Genomic DNA, 25,128 nt, shown 5'->3' with positions numbered 1-25,128 from the left:
AATAAAAAGATTTCCATTGATTTACATAGAGTTTTGGATCAAGCACTGGGAGAACTTGAATTTGCAATTCAAAGAGAAAGAGACCTTAAAAAAATGTAACTAAATGATGAAGGAAAAAAAGTTGATAAGTGAGTTAAATCATCTGGCACAAGAATGGACTGGACAGCCCATATCCCTGCTAGGGTAGAGTCTCAAGAAACACATCACTGAGACTTTCTGGATTTCTTTGACGTCATGAAAGTGTAACAATCCATCCAACCACTGGTTTTCAGGCTTCTAAAAGCAGATTTGATTCTAGTAGACTCACTACAACACATTTAATTGTTTATTTATATAACTGCCAGCCATCTACAGACACTGGACAATGAAGGATGAAGATAAATTATCAAAAGGATGTACAGCTATTGAAAATTGTCAAAGATTTGGACCCAGGACTCTGCATTGAAATTATATAAGCCTAGCCCTTAATCCATCTAAAACAGTTTATTATGTAACTGTTAATGTATATTTGTTAGTTACAAGTTTATTTTACTTTTAAATGATCCTACCAACTAAGTGTTCCCTTCAGCTCTTGAGTAGTTATTCCACTAATAGGAACCCCTGTTAGCATGCTTTGAAGTTTATATTCCTCAGCATCATTACTTAAAAATAAGAAATCATTCTGCCAGTTTGTCTCGCCAGAAACAATTCTCTCCTCCGGTGTGTATTCACATCCTTGAAACACTACAGAGTAGTTGTCATCTTTTCTCTCAGAGGCTTCCTTTTCCCTACAAGCTATGAAGCTTTATTTCTGTCATAGCGTTCTTCCAGGTGAGTAACCCTTTCATTTCAGACCATTCATAATTCTTCTTGCTTCTCTTTTAAATTCCCGGAAGTCCGTAACCTTTTCTTAGCAATGAGATGCACAACTCCAAACAAGCAGCTCTATACTGGCAGATAAATAGAAAAGCTATTTTCTTTGGTCTGCTGCAGTGGAATATCTTTTTACTCTGAGTCACACTGGTTTTGTACAAGCAAAGAAGGATCAATACAGAAATGAAATTTAATTTAAGACATCATATATCCATATGCAACTATTCATGAAACTGGAGATAACCAAAAAATGTGAAATAAGTCTAATAAAAATTATTACATGCTTTTTGATAATTTGCTGCATTATACAAGAGGTAGTTATTCCAAGGATATGGCTATTTAAAAATTGTTTAATTATACATGAAATGAATTACCACTATGTGTATGAGAGAAAATGTATTAATGTTCAATTGAGCCTGAACCAGTGGTGGAACAGGTGAGAATAAACTGCTGGATACCCTGACTGGAGGTTCAAAATGGCATTTTAATGAATTAAGTACAGATTAATTTTTGTATGAAATTACCACAATGGTCTATTTGGGTTCCACTCAAGCTATATGTCAGGAATAACTGCACACTACTGGATTGCTTGTTCATTACCAGCCACATCTGTGCTGGCCCAGGACCAAAGCAGTGTCCTTCTGTGATGCAGCTATCTGCTGCTCATAGGAATGGCTATTTAAATGCAATTAGTAATTGCTGTTAAGTCTGACTAAAAACCACAGCACTTCCCTTCTCATTTAATTTTGCAGTCCATCATTATTTCTTGGTTACAGTATCCATAAAGCACTAATTCACTGAGTGGTTCAAAGCGCATTCAAAGAGATATTCCATGAGGCCTGATTCTTCTCATTTGAATGTTTGTCCAGAATGGAGTTTGTCAGCTGAGGTCTGTTGTAAAACTGGCGCAACAGGAGTTCAGGATTAGTGAATGCACTAACATAGCCACTTACACCCATTACTCATGTTCACAGACACCACTGCTCCAATTTCTGTCACATTGCCGGACTGGCAGGACTGAGTTGAAAACCCAAAGCTGGGGAATGGCAGCTCCACTGCAGCTTTTCTTTTGAAGATTTTGTCTACTGTCTTTCATTAACTTGATGATGAAACACAATGCTGTAGGATGCGTGCAGATAAAGCACAAATCCACACTATCAGCTGTAAAAACTATCCTACAATAAAGTGCATCATTGGTGAACACTACAACAGCAATTGCTGGAGCATGCAAATCCATCATCTGCATGCTCCTGAGCTGCTGATCAAATTGTTCTAATAAAATGCCGGAAGTTTTCTTCCCTTCACAAACTGTGCATCCCTGATTCCACCTACTTTATGTAGTTCCCCACAACAAAGAAGGAAATTGCCAGAAACTCAACCTAGTGGACTGTCAGATACAGAAAAATCCCAAAGGTGAACATAATTGCCAGATGCTCCAAGTCCTCATTAAATGCATGCTGACAGAGTTTCATTGCTCTTGCAGGCAACTGCATTTCACTTGCCCAGTGACAAAGGGCAAGAACCTCAGGACAGGTCCTCCACTGGTATAAGGTGACATTGCTGCAATGGCTTCAGGGTCTCTTAGCCAAGGTTCTAGTCCAATGGCCTTGGCTGAAAACATCAAGGAAAAATTCATTTGTTCCTGAGCAGACCATGTTTTTGATAGCTATTCAGGAACTATTTCACATTCAACAAAATGTCCATTGACCACTCTCCTACACTCTCCTACAATTGGATCATTCAGGGGTATTTCTTGCGCTTATTTCTCTTTTTGAATAGGCTCATTTATTTTTCCTTGTTTGCTTCCCAGTTCCTCTTTGTGGATTGTTGTCTCCTCTACACATAATTTCAGGGTCTCTTGGAGTTTTCCCATTCATTTCAGGCCATTTCCCAGCCCCGTGATTCTATTTCAGCTGTCTCTCATGTCCTCATTTCTCCCCCTTCCTCTGCTCTCACATTTCCCCAAGTAAAACTGCAAAACAGTTTTCATCCATTTCTAGTATAGTCAATATTAAATTAACACAGAAAGATGGGAGATTCTGAAGGGGACATCAGATTTTTTTCTGAGGCTGTGATCTCTGTACCATATTTTCATTGAGGAGGTACAAAAGATAAGGAATAGAAGACACAGATGAAGCAGTGGAAAGTAAAAGTGATTCAAGTTTCTTAATGTGAAACAAAACCCAAAAAACTTCTAATTTCAAGTGCTGATAAAGTAACCATTAAATCAACTGTTCATTTGACATGTAGCTCATATGTGTCATTAAATTCTTAGACCTAGTCAGCAGACATGGTTGTGTGAATCCAACAAAGCTAAGACTTAGTACAAGCTCATAAATAAGGATAAAATCTCCAGTTCTAATACTAATTATTGTCCAAGAAAATCCTAACGTCTTCCTGAAAATCCTAACATCTTTTCTGAGAAAAATAATATAACTCATGCTAAAAATGCAAAGGCAAGGCATATAAACAAAAGATACCTGGCATTTCAGTTCCTCTCACATACAGTTTTTTACAAAGATGAAACAATTGCACATAGATACACCTATCTAACTAAGAAAAGAAACTGAGGTACTGGATCCATCCGGACCCCATTTTCATTTTTTTCCTGTAATGAACTAACAATTTAAATAAAATATTTGATATACACCTCATTCTTTAAACTAGTATACCACAACACTATAGTCCAAGATTTTCCCTTTTCTCTTTACCTAAAACCAATAATAACGTTTGACCAAAAAAACCTTCACATTCTGCATGCCATTAAGACTATTATGTTAGTCATTAACTCTAAAGAATGGGGAAAAATAGGGTAACAGTCCTAGCAATAGTGAAAAAGGATATAGTGCATTTTGCCAACTCTGAGTGCATTTTACAAATCCCATTTGAATTTTTTGTAATTCAGTTTTATAAATGTGAATAAAGAAATAAACACCTGAATAAATTAAACTATAAAATTATTTTCCAAAGGTCATGCAGAAAGAAAGAATGGCTTAACTCATGCTTTAAGCACCAGACTGGATCTTAAAACACAGTGGATCTGCCATGAAGCCTCTTGTGCAACCTTGCACCAGTCACTTAATACAGTTTTATTTTCTGTGCATAGGATTGAATAAAGCATTGCCAGCATATAAGATCTGGGAGGAAATGCAACCATATGACGGAGAAGAGAAGCAGAAATGCCAAAGATAAAAGTCATGCTTTTAACTCACATTCATCTATTTTACAGACAAGACTCCCTCCTTGGATAAGCATGAGCATGTAGTTCAAAATATAGGATGCCTCTAAAAATACTAGCACATTGGGATACCACATTAAGAGAGAAGCCTATTAAATAAAACAAGCAACAATATCTGGAAGAGAAATTCATACAGCCTTGCACTTTTCTAAACAGTTTTCTTACATTCTCACAGTCATTAAAATGGATAAAATGAGTATTTCCAAAACAGCATTACCATGAATTATCACCACCCATGTTGCCTAGCAACTGGAGTAATTTTTGAATAGTGAGCTACATAAACCAGTATCTGGAGTTTGTGCAAATGGGTGTTCATTTGAGGGTTTAAAACACATTCATCTCAGAAATCAGAGGCAGATAATGCAGCACTAACATAAAACTGAAATACTCTTAAAAACATAAAATGGCACTAACAATTACTGCATCTTAGTAAAACCCTTCTGTAGCAGATCTAAGCCCAACCATATTTGGTCAGGCCAGGAACTGATTTCCTTGTTCTTCCTTGAGCTTGCAAGTGTCTCTTTCCTTTTATTTTAATTTTTTTTTTTTTTTTTTTTTTTTTTAAAGATATTTGACATTCCCATGGAGAAAATAATTTTTGCTGAATCTTCTGAAGGATTTGTTCATACCTCAAGATCAAAAGAAACTGGTGACAAAAAATGGAAATGTATTTAAGTCAAATAAAAATTCTATTTTTATATATGACACTGCGCTGGAAGAACTCAGTGGTTCACACCATGACAGAACAATGCGCTTACTAACGTTCACAAATAGGTCTGGAAATAGTGACAATAATAGTGACACTGAGAGATTAGACAGAGATTAAAGTACATATATCAAACATACAAACTCCCAGAAATCAAAGACTGGTCACTGCAAGTGTTTGCCCAGTGTGGGGATTCTTGTCCCATCTTCAGACTCATGAGAAATTTGACTTGAATACAAGAGCCTATAAACCATATCAAACCATCTTGTTTGATGTCTGAGAATTTCTACATTCCTTTCTTACGACTTCAGAAAACAAAATCCTGCTAAAGCCAGTATAAATCTTTGTTACTATTCCCAAAATGGGAGTGTATGGGGAGGGTCTTTCCAAGGGTGAAAGATTCCAACTGAATGGTTTCCAAGGCTTAGCCTTACGGGTAAAAATTAAAGAAAAGCAACATGTGCTGAAAAACAGCATGTGTTTCTCATAGAGACTGCAGGTGGAGGGAAATTCATCCCTGGCACAAACACAAAGACCACTGAAGGCAATGCAGTGGCATCTGCTCACACCAGCTATGAATCTGAACAAGCTTTTCCCTACAACTACTACCTGTGGAGATAATGCTGGATACAAAACTGAAGCAAATTTAAGAGCCTGCAGCCTCTCAGAGTTTAGAGAACCAAATTTTTGCAGTCAGAGAAAAACTATGCATTGTGAATTTCCAGGTTCCCAGGAAGCCATGCAGTGCCTACTGACAGGCTGCCATAAAATACTTGATGGCTGTTTAATAGCTCAGATACAGAAAAGATGCTCCATTTTGTCTGCTGCTCTATGGAAATTTGGAGACCACACACAATGTGCAGAGCTTCCATTGTTTTCTTTTGCTCCCACTCAAAAAAGGCAGCTAAAAATATAATTTTATATTTAACAGTGAAAGAGAACACCCCCTAGAGAAAGGAGAATTACCCCTGTTATAGAGGCTAGTCACTGCTCTAAGCAAGAGGTGCCACTGAACACGTATCATTTCTATCTGTGGGATACTGAGCCTTTTCTACAATGCAACACACAAACATCCATATCCACCTTCCTCTCATCTCCAGCAAGGAGAAGGACACACCTGCACTGCTGGATCACTGAGCTAATGGTGTCTGTGCTCATCCAGCCACCAAAACTCTTGTTTTCATTGCTCAGGAATAGACCAAATATGGGAAAAAATGTCTTCTGAATCCTTCTCAGCAAGAGGAAGAAAAGGTTTCTCCAAAATATGCCAGTATATTTTTCAAACTATTTTTTAAAAATCATCTTAAACAGAGGACATTGATTTACAGATGACCAACCACTTCTCTATACTCTATAATAACTTCTTACAGGAAGAATTCTTATTAGGAGTGAACTAAAGAGGGGATTGTGGCCTGAAGAGGGCTTTGATCTTCTTTCGGCAGTACAGACATTGATGAGAAAATACGCTGACATCTCTGGCTGTGTAGGCTCAGAAGTGCAACAGCAAAAAGAGATTGAACACACAGCAATTAGAAGACATGTTTGGTAATGCTTTTCTCCTGGTCAGCCATTGCTAGGAAAGACAATTGTTCTATTTGGTAACTACTCCTTGTATGTTTAGTTCTAGCCTAGCAAGCGTTACTAACGTTATCTTTTGTATTCCTACCAACGACCTTCTCTTCAATCCACAAAATCCAACAGGAAGGAAAACAGGGTTTTAATAAGCATTGCCCAAGTTAAACTTTGTGAAATGCAGAATTCAAGCTATTTTCATGCTATGACAAGGTGCATGATCCATGAAACATTTAATGAATATTTATTCATTTATTCTCTATTTACATGTAGAAATTTGGTTAGTTGTTAACTGAATTCCAGCCTGACTGAGCTCCAGGATGGGGACTATTTCCAGAAAACATGTTTTAGGTCCAGACTACCAAATAATTTTTGAAACTAAAGGCTGTAAGAGAAACAGAATTATAACCAATATCAATTCATTTTTACTTGCCAAAATGTAGACAAAAACAAAGAAGCAATCTTGAACAAACATTTGTAAATAATCATGTTTGCAGCCTTTTAAATGCTAAAAAGGTTAAATTCATGGACTGAAATACTGCTCTGTGGATGACTGGGTTCACTCTCTGTGTCATCCTGTTGTTCCCAATTCCCGATGTCATACACCTGTCCTTCATGAATGGTGACATTCATTGGCAGCCTGATTACAAGACACTGCTGGAAGCCATTCCCATGATGCTAATTGCTACTCCCTAGGGTCTAGTCTGGAGAAAAGCAATACCACTGACAAAATCAGAAACTTCTCAATAGGAAGGCAGTGTGACTTCCTAGGCCAGGAAATAAAACCAAGCTTCCTCTCAGACCTGCACATATGACACAGAGGGAGAGGCAGTGATGACAAGAAATGAGCACAAGGAATATCCACTAGGTGACAAATTCCCCTTTTTCCCAAAAGCCACCGGCAGTAGTAAAGGCCATTGGTTTACTGTGGCAAATAGGGTCTATTTGGTTCTATAGGGTTCTTTTTTTTTTTTTTTTTTTTTGCATGTGAAAAGCTGACGCTGAGATTCAAACCAGGCGAAAAAACCCCACAAAGTAACCTTAGATCACAGAAGGAATCTCATGACAAACACACATGCTCGTTGTGACATAGATTTCCAAGAAAGTAAATTCCATACAATGGACAGCAAGATAATTTTCTCTACAGTGCTGCATTACGGCAGCAATGCTCCTCTCCTTGGAACAAATATGAAACACTTTCACATGCTTTGAAATATTAAAAAAAAATCTTTGAGCAGTCATAGAATACAAAATCCTAATGTGTTGAACTTCATACCTTAAGACCTTTCAGCCACCTGGGTCCTATTTGAGCAGATTTCTTCCTTTGAAACCTATTTGTCAAACACAGTGTGGCTACCAGGTGTAAGGTCAGATAAGGTGTCATTGAACCTCGGGCAGCTTTTGCCATGGCTCAAGAGGGCTGCATCGACCCCAGCAGACTATTTTCCTCCTTACCCAAATCTGCCTCAGGGCCAGACAGACAAACTGCTTTCAAGCATCCTCTCATTAGGCACAACCCACTTACTTGTAGGGGATGTGTTTGCTTCCATTGACAAGGGCCAGGATGACATTGCCCAGCGCTGGCAAGGAGAGGCAGAGGCCAGAGCTTCCCTCGCGGTTTTTGCTGAGCACTTTCACACAGCTGCCCAGGTCAATGAGGTGCAATCGGCTCCGACCTCCAGACACTGCCATAAACAAAGAAAGCAGACAGTTAGTGTGGGCCTCCAAAAGCAGCTTCCCAGGAAAGCAAAAGACTCACTGTGACTTGTGAAAAGGAAACAAGCCAGGAGCCTTCCCTAATTCCTGTTAGCAGACACGGCTGTAGGGGTCCTGCTAACGCACCATCAGCCTTTATGGCTGTACATTGCTGTCTACTCCAGACCTGCTAAAAAATTGCTGAGTATTCACTCACTCCTGCAGGCTTAACTCTGTGAGAGTCACCAATGTGACGACATTTTCTTTACATATAGCTCCATTAGCCTGTACCTAAGTTGATTCTGCTTCTGTCTCTCTGCCTGGAAAACTACAGGCTGGGAATTCCTGCTTAGTAAGCAAGGATACTTCTCTTATTTTTCCTATCCTGAATCTTAAGTGAATCTGAAGAAGACACTGTGGCATCTGTGGGATGTTAAACTTTTCTTCAAGTCTATATACTTTCACAGCTTTCTTAGCATTTCAGCTAAGAAAAATTTGCCAAGATGGATTGTGAAGTAGCACCTCTGTTCTAAGTACAGTTTCTGTAAAACCAGCAATAAATCTTTATGTTTTTTTCTTGTTTACTCTGCATCAACACACTACTTCCAGAGTGAAAAGATGCTACCATTGAAACATTAAGATTAATAGATATTTGCTCTTTTTAAAAGTTGAGGTTCCTTATGAATCTGTGATGGAAACTATGTAGACTTCACAGAAGTGCCTCTAGCTCTCTACTATCTCAAGAAACTTTCCTAGCCGAGTTTTTTGCATCTGATTTTGGACCACTCCTCCCCATTCTCAAGGGTTAGTTTAAGAGCAGTCTGTAGGAAAAGGCAGATTTATTTCTAGGATCTTGATAGGTACAGAACAGAACTGAACTGAACCACTAGGCTGGAAGAGAGCAGTACTAGCAATATATAAGGACACAAAAACACCTTAAACAGCAGCAGAAATAGCTGAGTATTCCTCACATCTTCACACCTGAGTTTACCTCTATGCAAGTTAATTCACAGCCATTTTGGCACAGGATCTCAACTTGCACATTTGGTAAGAAAAAGGAGAGAAGATGAACAAAGACATATGACCTCCTCTGAGAGTTGTGAATAACATTCCAAAAATATTAGTGTCTCTATATGTCTATATCACTGTCAATGACAGTGTCTCTGTCAACAATTGCTAAAATACAGTGGCTTCTGCTGATTTAAAGTCCTATTAGCTCTTCAGCTCTATCAGGTGGTAGGCAACACTGGACTTGTATGCATTCCTCTCACCAGAAAGTATCCACAGACACCTTGGGCTCCTGCACTGACTGCAGAAAATTAGGCTGCCTTAGGGAACTGTTAAGGCACCTGCACCTCTCAACTGATCATGGAGGACTTTTGTGTCCCTTCTAAGAGTCCTTAAAACCCTTAAAGAGTCTCCAAGTCCTCTAACATTGCTATCCTCAGAAGGCTGGAATTCCTTACTTGAGTGTCTCCCAATCATTTATTTAGGAAAAGAAAGGAATGAATCTAGTTGCTACTGCAACTCACTATAGTGACTTTGCTAAATCATGTATAGTAAATATTTCTGTTGCTAAAATTACCAGATGTCAGGGAAACAAAAGAAAATGGAAGAAATCACTACCTTTCAAAAGCTGTCATATTGTTTCCACATATACTACTATCATACAACTTGTGGAAATCCAGAATAATATAACTTAGTGGTTGTTTCTTTCTTATTTAATTTACATGTTGAAGTAATATTTTTAAGATTGTAGATCCACTTGATTAATCTGAAAATAAAATTGTTTGTTAGGCAAGTTGTCCACTAATGTGCCCGGGTACTATAGAGGAAAGGAGTGGAACATCTTAACACTTGTTTTTTTTTGTCTATGGTCACAGAGACTTTGCAGAGCTGACAGCTGAAAAATGACAGTGATCCAGTTCTGCCACAATGTCATTTATTTCAATGGTGCTAAGCCTGCTTCATGACATTCCTGGTAATGAATCTAACAAGGAGGTAAGTACAGTACCAATGCCTTATTCTAACAGTCATTTTTTACCAAAATCACAAGTTAGCCAGCCCTTTAATCTCTTATCCTTTAGAAGCTGGGTTTCTTTCCCCTCTGCCCCTTTCTTCCTATCCTTTTTTAATCCTGTTACTGGAATCTATATATCTCTACTATCTTCATGTTTTTTTTCTGAGAAGTCCTTCATTACAGCAGGAGACAGTGATAATCACTAGGCGCCCTTTCTGAGCAGCTGGAATTCCCCCTCATTCAATTATCAGTGGGATCTGACCCTGCCTAGCTTGTAAGGCCACTTGTAAGATATGGGAACTTGAAGACAGGAGTAAGGTATGGCCATGAGACAAAGATATAACTAGAGGCAGTAGGCAAAGCATGCTGTATTCTAATCCAACAAGATCATGTCTTATTTTTCTGAAATTATAGCCACAAGAAAATAATATTTTCCCTTTTATTAATGGTATTTGAAAGTAGTAGAAAAGGACTGTGCATACATGTACTTTTGTGCAGTAAAAAATATGGAGCGTTAAATAATTGCAATAATTATTCCCTCAAAATCAGCCATTTTATTCCTATAAACCAGTCTGTTTGAGTATTCACTGTCTTCCTTTCCACTGCAGGGTGGTTAATTAATAAACCTTTAGTTAATTGAGATTTCTGACTGCCAATTCCACAGGGGTTATTACTTAAATACATGAAAGCCGCATTTCCATTAAGAGCAACTTTCTGGTTTTTTCTCCTATATGTACAGTCAATGCAAATTTTCTTCATTTAAACATTAGACTGGAAGTTAATGCAGTGGTTATCACCACTAAACATCATGCCTTGCAAGTTATTCCTTATTACCAATAACCTATGCAGAGCCAGGACCTGAAGCATACGCTGTTTCTGCAGAATTGCTTAAGCCCATGAATTTAAAGAAGCAGATGTCTCTGGTGTCTTTCAAACAAGCATTTTTCCCTGTAAAAAAACGATTATTAAAAAAAAAAAATAATGTCAGAGTTTTATTTTTCAAGTGCTTCTTATATTATACAAACCTTTTATCATTGGAATTTACTTACAAAAACCCCTCTCTGTATATCTTCAGTCATTAAGAATTTGGGAGACTTGATACAGAAGACAAATATAATAAAAAAATATGAATGGTGTGTGAGAAAAGAAAGCTTTGGAAATTATAGAAACATAAAAGTAGACATGGAAGCACCTTTTCTTCACTTAAAAGTGGGATATGGAAGTAAAGACACAAGCCAGTGAAAGCATACACTGCAAAGAGAGGGAACAAGCCTATCTGAAAAATCCACACCCTTTACAAAGAACCATGAGAGTCCTTTGTGCACACATAGTTGGGCCAGCAACTAAAATATCATGTATCTCCAAGAAAGGGTATAGTTTATGGGTTGTCAACATCAGCTTCCCAGTTTATGGATTTCCAGCATCAGCTTCCACACACACTGCCCTATTTAGGTGTGAAAGAGGAACAGTTAACATAAGGGTGGCAAGGAATTCCAGTCACCGCAATATTTTAATCCATGACCTCAACGCTATCTGTAAAGATAATAATAAAGGCTAATTTGAAAAGCACCTTTTTTTTTTTTTTTTCCCAGAAACAGAGGCCCACACAGGACTGAGAACTCCTAGTGTCTCCAGAAGAGCAACTAAACTGACCAATGATGGCAATAATCCCCAGTGGCCTTTATTGCCCTTTGGTGGGCCTTCACCAGGAACATGGACAAGCCTGCTTGTATGAATGGCCCCACGCCACACTGAATGGAGAACTCTGCTGATTATCACCACTAAAGAATATCATTTGAAGGGTCATTCTCCAGGCAGGCTTAGAGGAGACAGAGAAGAGCAAGAGAACAGCTTACTTCCGCCTTTTCCGCTCTTCTCCATGCGGTACTGGTAGATGTGCAGCGTGAAGAGCATGTGGGAGTTGCGGTGATCCTCCTCGGCGCAGTCCCGCTGGCTGCTGCGGCGGGAGGCGATGGCAGCGTCCAGGAAGAAGGCAGCCTTCTCTGCCGTAGGGGCACGGAGCTCGCTCTGGTTCTGGAGCTGCAGTTAACACCAGGGAGAAATGGCTGAGAAATTCCCACACAGGTGAACACCACTGGACAACTCCCACAATCAACATACAGGGTGGATACACTGGTTTCTACTGGGACCAAAAAGGAGGAGGTGCTCAATGGAATAAGACCCTCCTGACACTGGCAGTGGCACTAGCATGCCCTCCAGGAGCCCTCATGGCTAGAAGTGGGGGGAAAAATTGTGGAAGACACGTCAATCCCAAACTCAACAGCTGGTGGATAACAGCAGTGACAGGGCTAAGTGTTGCCCTTCAGAAAGTGTTAGAAGGAAGCCGTCCACAGGTAAATCTCAAAAACAACAGGACTGAAGTTTGTGTTCTGACCCATGGCTTATGAGGAGCAGCCCAGAAGAGAAGCCCTTTCCTTGCCCCTTCATACCACAAGTTTATTATGCACCTGCTCACAAGCCAGGGCAATCCATCAAACAGAACAAGGCAGGTAATGTACAAATATTCATTTGTTGGACCTCAATCCCTGTCACCAGCCTGCTCTTAACTCTCATAAGTGACAGACAGCATAGAGGGCAGATATTATTAACCCCTCCTAACATTAGGAATGCATGCACGTTTCATGGCACTTAAGACTAGTTGGTCTGTGCAAGGGACAAGTGACAGTGCAATCTGATGGCATTAGTTTTGGCAGTATGCAGGACTGGCCCACAGCCCATAGGATAGGTTTGTCTTGTCTGGCATAAAAACAGCAAGGAGGTCCCTGGTCATGGCGTTTGTCCCCCTGCTATTATAATACAGCTGACAGTTAAGTTCTCCATAAGACAGCATTTCTGTTTTCTCCATGCAACCATTAATTAGCCTGAGGAGGGATAAAGCTGAGGCTGTGCATAGGACTCAGTGACACAGCTGAAGGCTAAGCTCTCTCAGGAAAGAGGGAGGGAGACAGGAAGGAGTTAACAAGGCCAGCAGAAGGCAAGTCAGTCTGTGGGCTGATCTCACTAATGTAAGCAACAGGAAAATGTGCATACTTGGAAAGGTCCAGTGACAGACAGTATGACATATGGTGATCACTCATTTGCTATATACACTGCTGATTCTGCATATCTGTATGGCTATAATATAATATTCTCCCTTCATCTGAGGATTTGGAGAATTCAGGTGTATGACACATGACTCCAAAATGTCTTGTAAGCACACATAAAAAGGCTTCTTTCCTTGCAATTTAATTCAGTCTTTCACACTGCAGAGATATATAGGTGTCTCATGGAGCTACCTCTTCTTCACTGATCTAAAATAATTCATTTTGTATACAGCTGTACTGTCTGTATTTATATGAAAATAAGCTATCATAATGGAATATTTATTATCATTGCTATTGTGCCAAAATACCTTAGTAAAGAATTAAGCTCTAAGGAGATGCTGGTTGTGACACAGTTATGTAACACATGCAACGTACACATGCAAATTCTTTACTGAACCATCCATCACCCCAACAGGAACTGTGCAGACTTGAGTCTATATGCACACTCATATTTACTACACTGCACCAGTTACTGGATCCCAGAGGGTGAGATCTCTTGTGATACAATAGGTATTTCATAAAACGCTAAAGTCAGGAGTTAAGAGAAAATGAGAATCCTGATGGTTATTTAAAATCAAAACAAAACTTTATAGTCCTTAGGCAGAATGCAAAAGAATGGAAAATATGACCCAAGTATGCCTAAAAAGCTTAAACCACACAGAGATAAGACACAAAATTTATTACTTCATATTTAAAATCTCACAGTTCATGACTTGTGTGGATGTGAGTCATTATCTCTAGATGTTTGGAGCTGGATACAGGCTACATGACCCTGTAGGTCTGTTCCCTTCTCCCTCAATTCCCTATCCTGGAATAAGCAGGGCTTTGCAGGTTCTCAACAGAAGCAGAGGATGCTGCCTCTTCATCTACTCATACAAAGAAGAGATTTACTCCCTCACAAACAGCAAAATGAAAGAATAGGTGCCTTTTCCCTTCAAACCAAGAAAGGGGGAAAAAACCAGGGCTGCTGAGAATTTCTCATAGATACCCAGAAAACAGATGAGCCAGTTACTCATTCCTGCTAAAACTCTGAACCCGAGAAGAGTTTGAGTTTTTCTTGACTTGCCCAGCTCAGGAATTTACTTCTTGACAGCAATTAATAAGTAGCAATTAATGCTTCCTTACAACACTGCTAATACAAATGCTATAAATAATGTTGTTTATAAAGAAATAATAGCCATATTAACAGCCTACAGCAATTTGTGCAGTACTGTAAATAGTTTAGCTTGTTTTACAAAAGAGAGATCACACTTTTTTTTTTTCTTTTTTTTTTTTTTTTTTTTTAAGAACTAGGTGCATTTTTGTTTTCACATTTTATTGCAAACACAAGCCCTTCCTCAATATCAGTTATATTAGAGGTACAAATATTTAGGCCAGGAGAGCAGATGGCCCTGCAGCTGCAGGTCATAAAGTTCTTGAAAGTTTTAAAGTAAACACTTTCAAGTCTATAAACTTTATGCTCTGGGTAGTTCTTGAATTTGAACCATCTCAATAGCTCCAGAAAAAAAAAAAAAAAAAAAAAAAAAAAAAAAAAAAAAAACCACGTGATGTCACTTGTTTCAGTGTAAAATTAATCTTAGATTCACCTGCATGCCACAAATGGGATCTTCACAAAGGTAGACACCTGGGGACTGGCCATCTTGAAGGCTCCCTGTAGCCACTTCCGACAAGAGGTCTCTCAGATTTTCCTCTTTCCCCCACACTTCCACTGCAGAAATCCGGACGGAGAAGCGCGCTCCTGTCTTCTCTTTGCGTTCATTAATCAACTTGAATAGCCACGAGATGGCACAAGGAATTATTCCAAGGTTTTGCATGGAATCATCCTTCCCAATCATGGTGTATGACTTCCCTGTCAGGAATGGAGAGATGAGGAAAATATAACATCATTCCCAGGACCTTGGCAGCCCTCTGCTAGGAGAGATTATCCTGCATAGCCCCATGAAAACAACTTCACTACAACAATGACAGTCAGTAATGGGAAAATATAGGCAGGTAGGCAAATAGGATCAAATCTTTTTTCAAAATAAGAAATTTTTCTTCTTTCAAAAATATTACCTCATGCATTCCCCAGGCATCTCCCATTCCCAAGGCAAGGTGCTGCAGGCTCCCATCTTGCAATGATACACCCTCTGATGTGGTTGAATCATGGAGGGAATTGAGCAGAGCAGGAGTGCCATGGTCTAAAAACACCTCTATTTTGAACACTGTAAGTGTGGTATTCTTTGAATACTATTTTTACTTCAAAGCACTTCATTGAATTTCAAATGCTGGAGTTGAGGCTGACATAAACCTGGGCCCAGAATCACACAGATGTAACTTCATTCAGAAAAAAAAAATAAATGTAAAAAAAAAACAATCCCCAAACCAACCAGGTATATGTGATCACTTGGTGCAGAAGTGGGTGCACAACAATTAATATTTCATCTGGGTCAAAACCATCCCCTGGTTAGGTATTTTTCAACTCTGCAATTGTAGCTCTGGCTTGTCTTTGCTGTGAAAGTTTGGTGACTAAGAACAGACACAGAGTACTATCTTAAACGGCTTTAGGTGTCACTACATATAATGCTTTTAGATAATTTTCTAAAGCTCCAAAATTTATAAGCCAAGTGATAAAGGTATGCATCCTTTGAAGCAAGTACTTGTGGCTTCTTTACCTTGTTTCATTTCTCATGTTGAAACTATGTGGGAAAAGATCAGTGAAAAAAACACTTCTATGCACGTGTCTGTGTCAAATCTTGGTAGGCCCATGGTTTGTGGAATGGTGGTGGTGCAGTTAACAAAGCAACTGCAGAGACTCAACTCCTGCTTCAGCAAAACCCATGCTAGGATACCTCTAAAGGATGTGTAGCACCTGTGAGAGCCTGTTATCTGGTGGCTTCTTTTTCCATCTCATTTGCAATCTTGTGTTTGGCACGTCACAGGGAGGATAAATATCTAAGAGCTCATCCTACTGTCACTCCTGCCTGATCCAGAGGAGCCTTCTGGTGTAAATGGAACACCAGCCTGCTCCATTCATTGTACCAGATCTGGTTGCATTGCAGCATTCAGTGCTCTCCAGGTTTTGTTGCCTATAATTTGGGATAATCATGGCCTGATACAGTTTGATCTTTTTTACCACCTGCAAAACTGAATTATCCTTTTAAATTATATGTGTAAATTTGTGGTTCTTTGAGACAGTAAAGAATGGACATCATTGCACACATGCAATAAACCCCTCTTCATTCAAGAGACAGTACTTCCAAAATACAATTAGATAAACATGAACAAAACATATGATTACTCTCAAAATCCAGTTATTTCAAAAGAATAGTGTGTTAATGATGATGATTCTCCTTTTTATTGTTCTTCCATGAATGCCTGAAATGCTATTGAAGCATGTCCAAAGTGTGAGTTTTGATCCATCAGTAACATTCAGTTAACCATTAGAATAAGATTTGTTGGAGAAACAGTAGGAAGAGGCCAGTAATGAGTGGATTGTCTAATCAGGGAATAGAGTATAAATCAAACTATTTGAGTGCCCAGTTACACTCCATAAGAGTGTCATCACAAACATCAAGCTGAGTACACACAGCTTGATAAAAGTGGCATTTGGGCAAACCCTCACCAGCACTAAGCACATTTAGAAAACTGTAGATCACTGTTGGACCATTCATTAACAACTGAAGACAATACAAGACAAAATTGCTATAATATTTAATGGCTGAAAAATGAAGCAATAATTCAAAGGTAACTCCTATTCCAAAGAGCATGCTCTTCAACATTTACACAACAAGCAAAGTGAATAAATGTGTGAGCAAGAGGTAAAGATGTAGTACAGATCATTCATAGGTACTTTCAAATAGAATTTAATACATACAGAAAAATGAAAGTTTGTTTTCCTTAACCTAACAGAGTAGCAATCCTGGGTTAAAAATATTCATTTTGCTGCTTGAGTAGGGAAATTTAGCAATACCAACCAAGTTTGGCATGACCAAAGCAGAACACGCAGCCATCTGCCCCATTGACCACAGACTGGATCACCTCAGCCACAGTCCCAGCACATACTTCAGCCTGTCACAGGTATTGGAAAAAAAAAAAAACAAAAACAACAAACAGGAAACAAAGAAAAGAAAAGCATTAGCAATAATAAGGAAAATCATTATTTTCATCAGAAAGTGGTAGTAATGTCTTCTCTGCTCCAGATACCATGTTGAAGTATCAAAAAATCTAATCCTGCTTGTCTTGTTCATGTAACCTATGCTGTTGATGGGAATGACATTACTTGTGTAAGCACATGAAGCAGGACTTTTGTTCTGGATCAAGTAAGTTTCATTTGCTGATGCATCAACATCCTTTGTGAAGTTAAAAAAAATTTCACATATTGTAAGGGGATGAGTTGGTTTGTTAGAACTGCCTATTTAAGGGATTTTAAAATACAGTTTTGATTAAAAAACAATCCAACACTGAGGAATTTTTGCATGCTCGATTTTTGGCCAATTATGGACTTAGTTCAATTCCACCAGCATGTGGCTGAGGAATGTAAAGGGAACAAACAGCTTCTTTGGAATAAGCTAGGTGACACAACATTATTATGAGTCTTCTCAGATTTTGTAGTAGTAGACTCCATTCTGAAGACTGTAGCAGTATTTTAAGAAGTACAACACAGAAGTTTGCCCCAGGCATTCTTGGATTTAAGGTTCAAGCAGGATGAATGGTCAACAGTGCTCCTGCAGCAACTGCTTAACAGTGGATGAAACCCAATCAGAATTCTCAGTTTAGGCCTTGATGGGAAGCACTTTGCATGTGATAACACATCAAGTAAATTCACCCTGGTTCATTGCTACTTCTACACTATCTCTACAACAGAAAATAAAATGGGCCAAGAAAGGGACTGTTCACAGGCCAGCCCCTTAAACTGCATCCAGGCACTAGTCTGCAAGCTGCCAGCTGCTTGGACCAGGATTAGGTGAGGGAGTGACCTAACGATACAATTATGTGACAGTACTTTAGATGGCCCTGTGTCCTAGCTCTTGTTTGGTTTGTGAGCCAGAGCCAGCCTTACAGGACTGTGTTCTAATTATACTCTGCAATGTTACTTTACACTTTTACTGTCCTCATGGCATTTGTGTAACATATTCATCAAACCAAAGCCTAATAAAGACAAAAAATCTGAATATATATTCATGAATAAAGACTTGTGGATTTAAATCCCCTCTTCTTATTGCAAACTGTACAATAGAATAAATACTGTAAAAATTATCCTTGATCTCTTAGTTAATAGAGAATTGCATTAGAGAACTGTAGTTCTAATCACATCTCTGTAAACACCAAACAATAATATTTTATAATACACAGTAACTTGTTGATATTGAGGATTTTCCTGTTAGGCAATCATTTAGCACATTTATTGAATGGATAATTTTAGGAGAATTATTTACAGTAAAGATTAAAGAAAGCACAACATTATTCAGCTAAAATTTAACAAACCAAATTCATTATTGACAATTTAATGGCAGACCAAATTCAGCCCTGGTATAAGTCCACTGAAAGTAATACTGCTGCAGCAGAAATCAATCTGGCTCTGGTGCACACTGCTGCTTAGGTAACTCTTGTGATCATACAGGGCCTACCTGTGATGCATCTTGAGGGAAAACTGCATCAAAAGCAAACATCTTGGGTGGAACCTGGCTGCCCCTTTTCTGGAAAGCATTCTGGCCTCCGCAGGCCAATGGGTCATAGAGGGTGATTTGCTTCTTACGGGGGTCAACTTTTAAGAAAGAGCTGGACTCAGACGTGTCTCTGGCAAGTGTGGAAGAAATGCGCACCATGACTTTGACCTGTCAGCAAACACACAAAAAGATGAGCACATTATTCATTAGTCTGTTGGTTGCTTTACAACTGGTATGTTAAATGAATTTTCCAACTTCACTTGACCAAATGATATTTTCTTGTTGTAGCTAGTGTCTCAGTGGAAGCCAATGAACACACAGGAAGTATTAGGCAGATTTGTCCTGAAATTACAAAGTGAATGAAGCCAGAACTCTCAATCTATTTCAACAAGCAACTTGTGTATTGAGAATTACAATGCACATCATGGTGTTTTAGTGTCAATGCTACTCAAGTACAATGAGGAAGTATTACATCACCTTGTCTTACTCTCAATATAAATTGAAAATTAACCGTACCCTGGTGGCCCAATTAAGAAAGCTGAAAGATGTTCTAGACTGCTAAGCTTTCAGAACTGCAGTGGTTTCTACGAAACAGCCTGATCAATAAGAGCCCATAAAAGCCAGATCTATAATTTACACCTTTACAATTCTAATCCAAACGCAAAGATGAAGTGCGCACTTCCGAGTGCCATCATCAAAGAATGTGAAAAGAGTCCCATTTTAATGGTCAGATTTTGAAATTACCATCAAGAGAGTGAATGTAAAAAGCGATAAAAGATTTGTTAAAACATGTTAGCTCACAACTCATTAAATAGCTACATAATAAGATGTTATTCCTGAGACAAAAATAAATCTTCTTCAATTTAATGAGGTTATGCTGTATCCTTAGCTGAGTTGGTAAGCAATTTAGATGTAAGTAAAACTGATGACAATCAATCTAGCTTTGGTTTTCCCCATACATTCACCACTTGCAGGCACATGAGCTCCTGACTTTAGAAGCGAACATCACCTCTCTGCAAGGTTTAGTCACACCTGCACACACTTTCTCTTAGAGCAGACTGGCTTTCACACCAACCAGACACAACTTTTATGTTAACACTCCTTAATTGTAGGTCACTTCTATCAAACCCACCCACGTTTGGCATGCAAATGACCACAAAGGGTCATGTCAGCACAGGGTGGGAGCACATCTGCTGCTGGAATGGCAGACACATTCCAGGAGGAGGTTGTAGCCCTAGAAGTTGGGCTGCAGCTCCTGTTGGTCTCACTGAGACTGGTGCTCTTTGTATGTAGGTGTCATTTCATGCTGGCCCAAGCTCATCCCACACGCAAATAAATCAGCTGCTTTGAGAAGTAAAATCTGGGAAAATTCATTTCTGACACAACTCCTTTGGAGACAACAGAATGAGACCAGAGATTAACTGGTATTATTCAGTACTTCTGTGACACCTTCTCTGTACTTTAGTGAGTCAAACTGGTAATTTGACTCCAGTATTTTAACCTGGCCAAGCAAGTAATCAACAAATGGTGAAACGGTCACAAATCTGCTCACACAATTTCAGTTTTACACAGTTATCTGAGGAAAAAAGGAAAAATACTGCTTGTGTAGGAATATGTTCTCCTCCTGCTCAGTTGAGCTGCTTATGAAACCTAACCTCTAACTGTAAAAAGCCACCTCTAATGTCTTGCCAAAGGCATTCTTCTGGACCCAACCCTAAGCAGAGCTGACTTCTGCTGAGGACAACAGCAGCCAACACACCCGGTCAGCCCACACGAACTGGGCAAGGTCTGTTTATTCCAGCCCTAGGTCTCCTGGAAGATCAGAAGGGAAGCACTGGTCAAGTTAGCAGGGAAGGAAGGGAGCACAACTATAAATCAATGGAGAGAAAGAAAACAGGGCACTATCAATCTTGTGCTGTTTTCTTATTTTCAACATCATATGCCTTTGGCTTTCTTTTACTGTGTCCCACATTTTTAAGTAGATACCAATATCACAAGTATTAGACTTATCTGCTGGAAAACAAAATAAATTATATTCTTCAACTAATTTAAATAAAATGCTTGCTTTAGAAAGCTCTTTCCCTATAAGTTTACGTGTATTTTTGGCTGCTGTGAGACCATGTTCTTCAGATCCTTGATCTCTGTGTGCTAAGGAGAGTTAACTGAATATTCTGGGCTAAGGTTTTTTGGGTTTTGGAGAATGGACAGTGTGTAAAATTTAACAACCTTTCATATACAAGCAGTCTAAGAATTCTTTCTGGCCTCAAGCTGTATGGGCATGCATTTTTAACAGCAGCTACACCAGCTTTGTTATAGTGTAATATCACTGGCATGGGTCCGGATTTAAACCTGTTCACACAAAATCAGATTAATACCTGCCACTTCCTACTGAAAGAATACTATAAATCCTCCTAACTTTCAACAGCTATAATGATAGAAGCTAAGGCATCAGGTTCCTCTTTTCCAAAACTAAAATACTAGTTTAACTGAAATCCTAAAAATTTACTAGCATCAGATAAACTGAATGAATCTCTATTTAAACAAAACAAAACAAAACCAAAACCACAACCACAAAAAAAAAAAAAAAAAAAAAAAAAAAAAAAAGCCCCAGCCCCAGGAACTGTCAAACAGCATATACTGTTCCTCAACACCGAATACAGACATTTCTCAAGAAAAATACTGTTATTGCCACAAAACTTTTTATTTCCTGTGCACTGGGGATTTTTGTTTTGAGACCCAATGGTTCACAGAATCACAGAATAGCATGGGTTGGGAAAAAACCCATAAGATCTTGAGTTCAACTGTTAACATATAATTGCCAAGACAGCCATGTCCCTAAATGCCATGTCTACACAGAATCCTAGAATAGTTTAGCTTGGAAAAGACCCCATTCATATGTATTATGGCAGAGGAATATCATATTGATTACAAGTACATATCCTCTTAACTGGACCACTTCTTACTCATCATGAAGATGTCTGTGTGCCTTGGGACACCATATCAGAGGTAATTCTGCTCACTTCTTCTTAGACCAGCCTGCAGGAGCTCTCTGCATCTGAGTCATCTGTCTGACACCTTTGCAGGCAATAGAGAGGAATAGACATTTCTAGCACTTAATTTGCATGTTCTGTTTTGTAACAGATGAATTCCACAAATACCTCTTGCTTTCTCTATAGCACCACTGGCATCTTAAAAGTTTACCTGAGATGTAGGTGCTGCTACATTGTAGGCTGCCTAAAGTTATTCTATTTGCTCCAAAGATAATAAAAAAGCTCTTTCTGAGGAGCACATTGCCTGGCCCAAATTCCATAGCGTGCACACACACACACACACACAAATATCTATGTGACAATTCTCCACCAAAAAATCATATGCCAGCAAAAATAAAGCTAGGCACATGAGTGTCATGGACACAGAATACAACAACTAGTAACAATAGATTATTTGAACTCATCTGGCACTTAAATATTCTTAAGTGTAGGCACTTAGATATTCTCCCAGGCCAGTTTCACACTAGTGAAATCCTTTCAAATTACTCCTGATTTACATTACATTAATTGAGAAAACAATTGTGCAGACTGTATGTCCCCTATATGCAATGGGAGCTGTGACTACAACAAAAACCCAATGGGCAGGCAAAATACAGGCAAACTTCAGTCCTGAGAAACACATCCAGAACTACACATGCAATGGTGGAACAATGAACTAGACAGACCAAAACAGATTTTAAGACATCTGAGCCAGATATATCTTCTGAGAAGACAGGCAAGCTTGTGGTCTGGGAATCAGCCTGAGACTGGGCATCTAGGACCCCTCCTGATGGCTGTGTCCAAATGCAGGATAACTGAATTTTTGGTGCAGTCTGTTTCACGCTGTCCACCTGTACAGGAGGCAGAGTCACAGCTTACTTCACTGTCAGGCCCACTGAGACATTCAGTCATCACTGCCTGACCTCAGAGAACTGGCAGTAGCCATTTTTTCCACACCCCATTATAAAACATTATTATGCTTGTAACCTAAATCCTAGGATTCAGGCAAAGCATTTCCCAACAGTGGTTATGACAAGAGTAAATCAACTAACAGCAGTAGAAATTATGGGAAACCATGGCCTCCTGCTCTGCTGTTTCACAGTCCTCCATGCAATTTATAGCTGGGGGATTAGCAGAGGAGGCTCAGAGTTTGTGCTGGCCCCTGAAAATCCACACCACAGGGGAGGCAGCACAAGGATGAGCAAATGTAACTCATCCAGCTGTGGGGGTTGCACAGGAACTTACTGGACTTAAAAGACTTCAGCTCAATTTAAGGAACAGACAGGATGAAGATCACGGTGCTGCTCTGGGGAGCTCAGAAATACAGTATGGTTAATTTGAAACTAACTGAAGAGTGAAGTTTAAGAACACTAATACTTTATGCTTGCAATTTATACTTAAATAAAGTATAAAGTGAGCTTCTCTTTAAAAAGAAGAGAGAAGGTTTTCTGCTTCACTTCCTATGTGTCATTACTCCTTCAGTCCACTGCTACAGTTTCCCACTAATCTCTTGTAATTGAAGCGTCTCAGAGACACCACTTGCGATTAATGGGACCACTCAGTCTGCCAGAAATTCTCCTTTGAATCCCAGTGATCAGGTCTTGGCAGTGCCCAGCCTTAGATGTACCTCTGACTGTTTCTATGGGGAAACATGAAAGCAATTTCCTGAGACATGTGCTCTTGGTAAAACAAACAACCTGGGCCTAATTTTGATCTAATTTTTGATCTTATGTTACACCCATGCAAATCTGGCCGAACTCAGTAAAAATTATTCTCAGTAAAAATTATTAGTTTAGGAGTGGAGAGAGACAATAAAAGAAAAGGTCACTTACTCTGCATCACTCTGCCTTTTATAGAATGCAACTTCACTTCTTAGTTCTGCTCATGCTCTTTGCATTTTTTAATGGGTTTTCTCTTATGAGTTTACAGAATTTCACTGGACAACTATTAAATCCAACAGCACCCCTATTTATTTCTCTGCATTTCAGTTCCTGCCTTCAAGGACATGATTCGTTCTTACGAGTTCTACAGACATTGAGTGTCACAATAGTACTCCAGATGTGAAATGCCACAAATAAGAGAAGAATCCGAGCTGTACTGTTCAGTCTTCCTCAACAGGCTGGGGCTTTTTTTGTATATTTGTCCATGTACTTATTTTACACATATGTGTGTGTATTTCAATTATATACACCATTTTTTAAGCATATACATTTTCTGAATATATATAAAAGTGGGATTTTTTCATAAATTTCTCTCCAAATGGCAATTATTGGCACTGATGGGTTCCTTCATGGGTACCATTCAGTAGCACCAAGGAGAGACCTAGAGGAATTGCTGTATTATCACTATGCCACTATAATGTAAAAATAAGCATAAAACTTTCAATCAACTCTATGAAAATTTCAGTTGCCTGGACCATTTTCCTTTCTCCTTTCTTATCTAATGCATCCCTATAAACACATCTACTATTTCTTAAAGCAGGAATTTGCTAATTGCAGGATTTTCCCCAGATAAACTCAATTTGTGACCTGTTGCAGACCTTTTGTTATGTTCATACTCTGTGGAGAAGGACAAAGGTTCAGCACACTCTGCAAAGTAGAACCGGTGCCAAAGAAATAAAAAAAAGAAAGCTGAGTCCAGCCACTGACACTGCCATGTCTCCTGTGCCCACAGGGGTCTGTGTGCAGGACCAGCAGCAAAATGAGCAGGGAAGGTGGGAGAGGGAAGCTGTGTCAAATCTGTATCACACACCAATAGCTACAAACACAGACTGGAATGAGGCAAGACAAGCAGAGATCGACACTGGGGATATTATAACTTCCTTCTACTCTTGCCTGTAAGATTTCATTTGGGGTTCATTTATCTAATTACTGCAGGGACAGGGCTAGACAGCTGTTGCTTCAGGCACTGTGCTTGCCTTTATGAGCTGTTTTTCTCATCAATCATTTGAGCAGCTTGTGCTGGATGTGTTCTGGGTAGTGGTGGGAGGCAGGAGCTGCAGTGCAGTCACAGGAGAGACAGGCCAGCCAGGACTATTGAGCTGTTTCAGCACTCCATCAATGTAATGGCAATCACTGGCTGCAGGAACAGCCTTATTGGAGGTTAATGAAGAGTAGGTTTTGTAATTTCTCACTGTTACAGTTGTAAATAATGGTGTGAGGCATGCATTTTTGCTGAAGCCAGCCACAAAGTACTACAGCACAAGAAAATCTAGGCCATCCCATACACTGGTGCACACACATGCTTTTGCATGAGGGATGTAAA

General features: G+C 39.2%; 1 protein-coding gene across 1 annotated transcript in view; it reads right to left on the bottom strand.

The window, feature by feature from the left end:
* Positions 1–25,128, bottom strand: part of KIF26B (kinesin family member 26B) — a 272,065-nt gene that overhangs the window by 41,958 nt on the left and 204,979 nt on the right. The window contains exons 6-10 of the mRNA XM_083856560.1: positions 18,797–19,003; positions 17,144–17,237; positions 14,774–15,036; positions 11,940–12,123; positions 7,894–8,053 (exon numbers count right to left, since the gene is read on the bottom strand). Of these exons, the coding sequence (XP_083712686.1) occupies positions 7,894–8,053; positions 11,940–12,123; positions 14,774–15,036; positions 17,144–17,237; positions 18,797–19,003 (908 nt within the window). The remainder of the gene's footprint in view (positions 1–7,893; positions 8,054–11,939; positions 12,124–14,773; positions 15,037–17,143; positions 17,238–18,796; positions 19,004–25,128) is intronic.

This window comes from Zosterops lateralis, assembly GCF_965231275.1.
Source record: "Zosterops lateralis genome assembly, chromosome: 3".
NCBI lineage: Eukaryota > Metazoa > Chordata > Aves > Passeriformes > Zosteropidae > Zosterops > Zosterops lateralis.
This window is presented reverse-complemented; position numbering and strand designations above follow the sequence as displayed.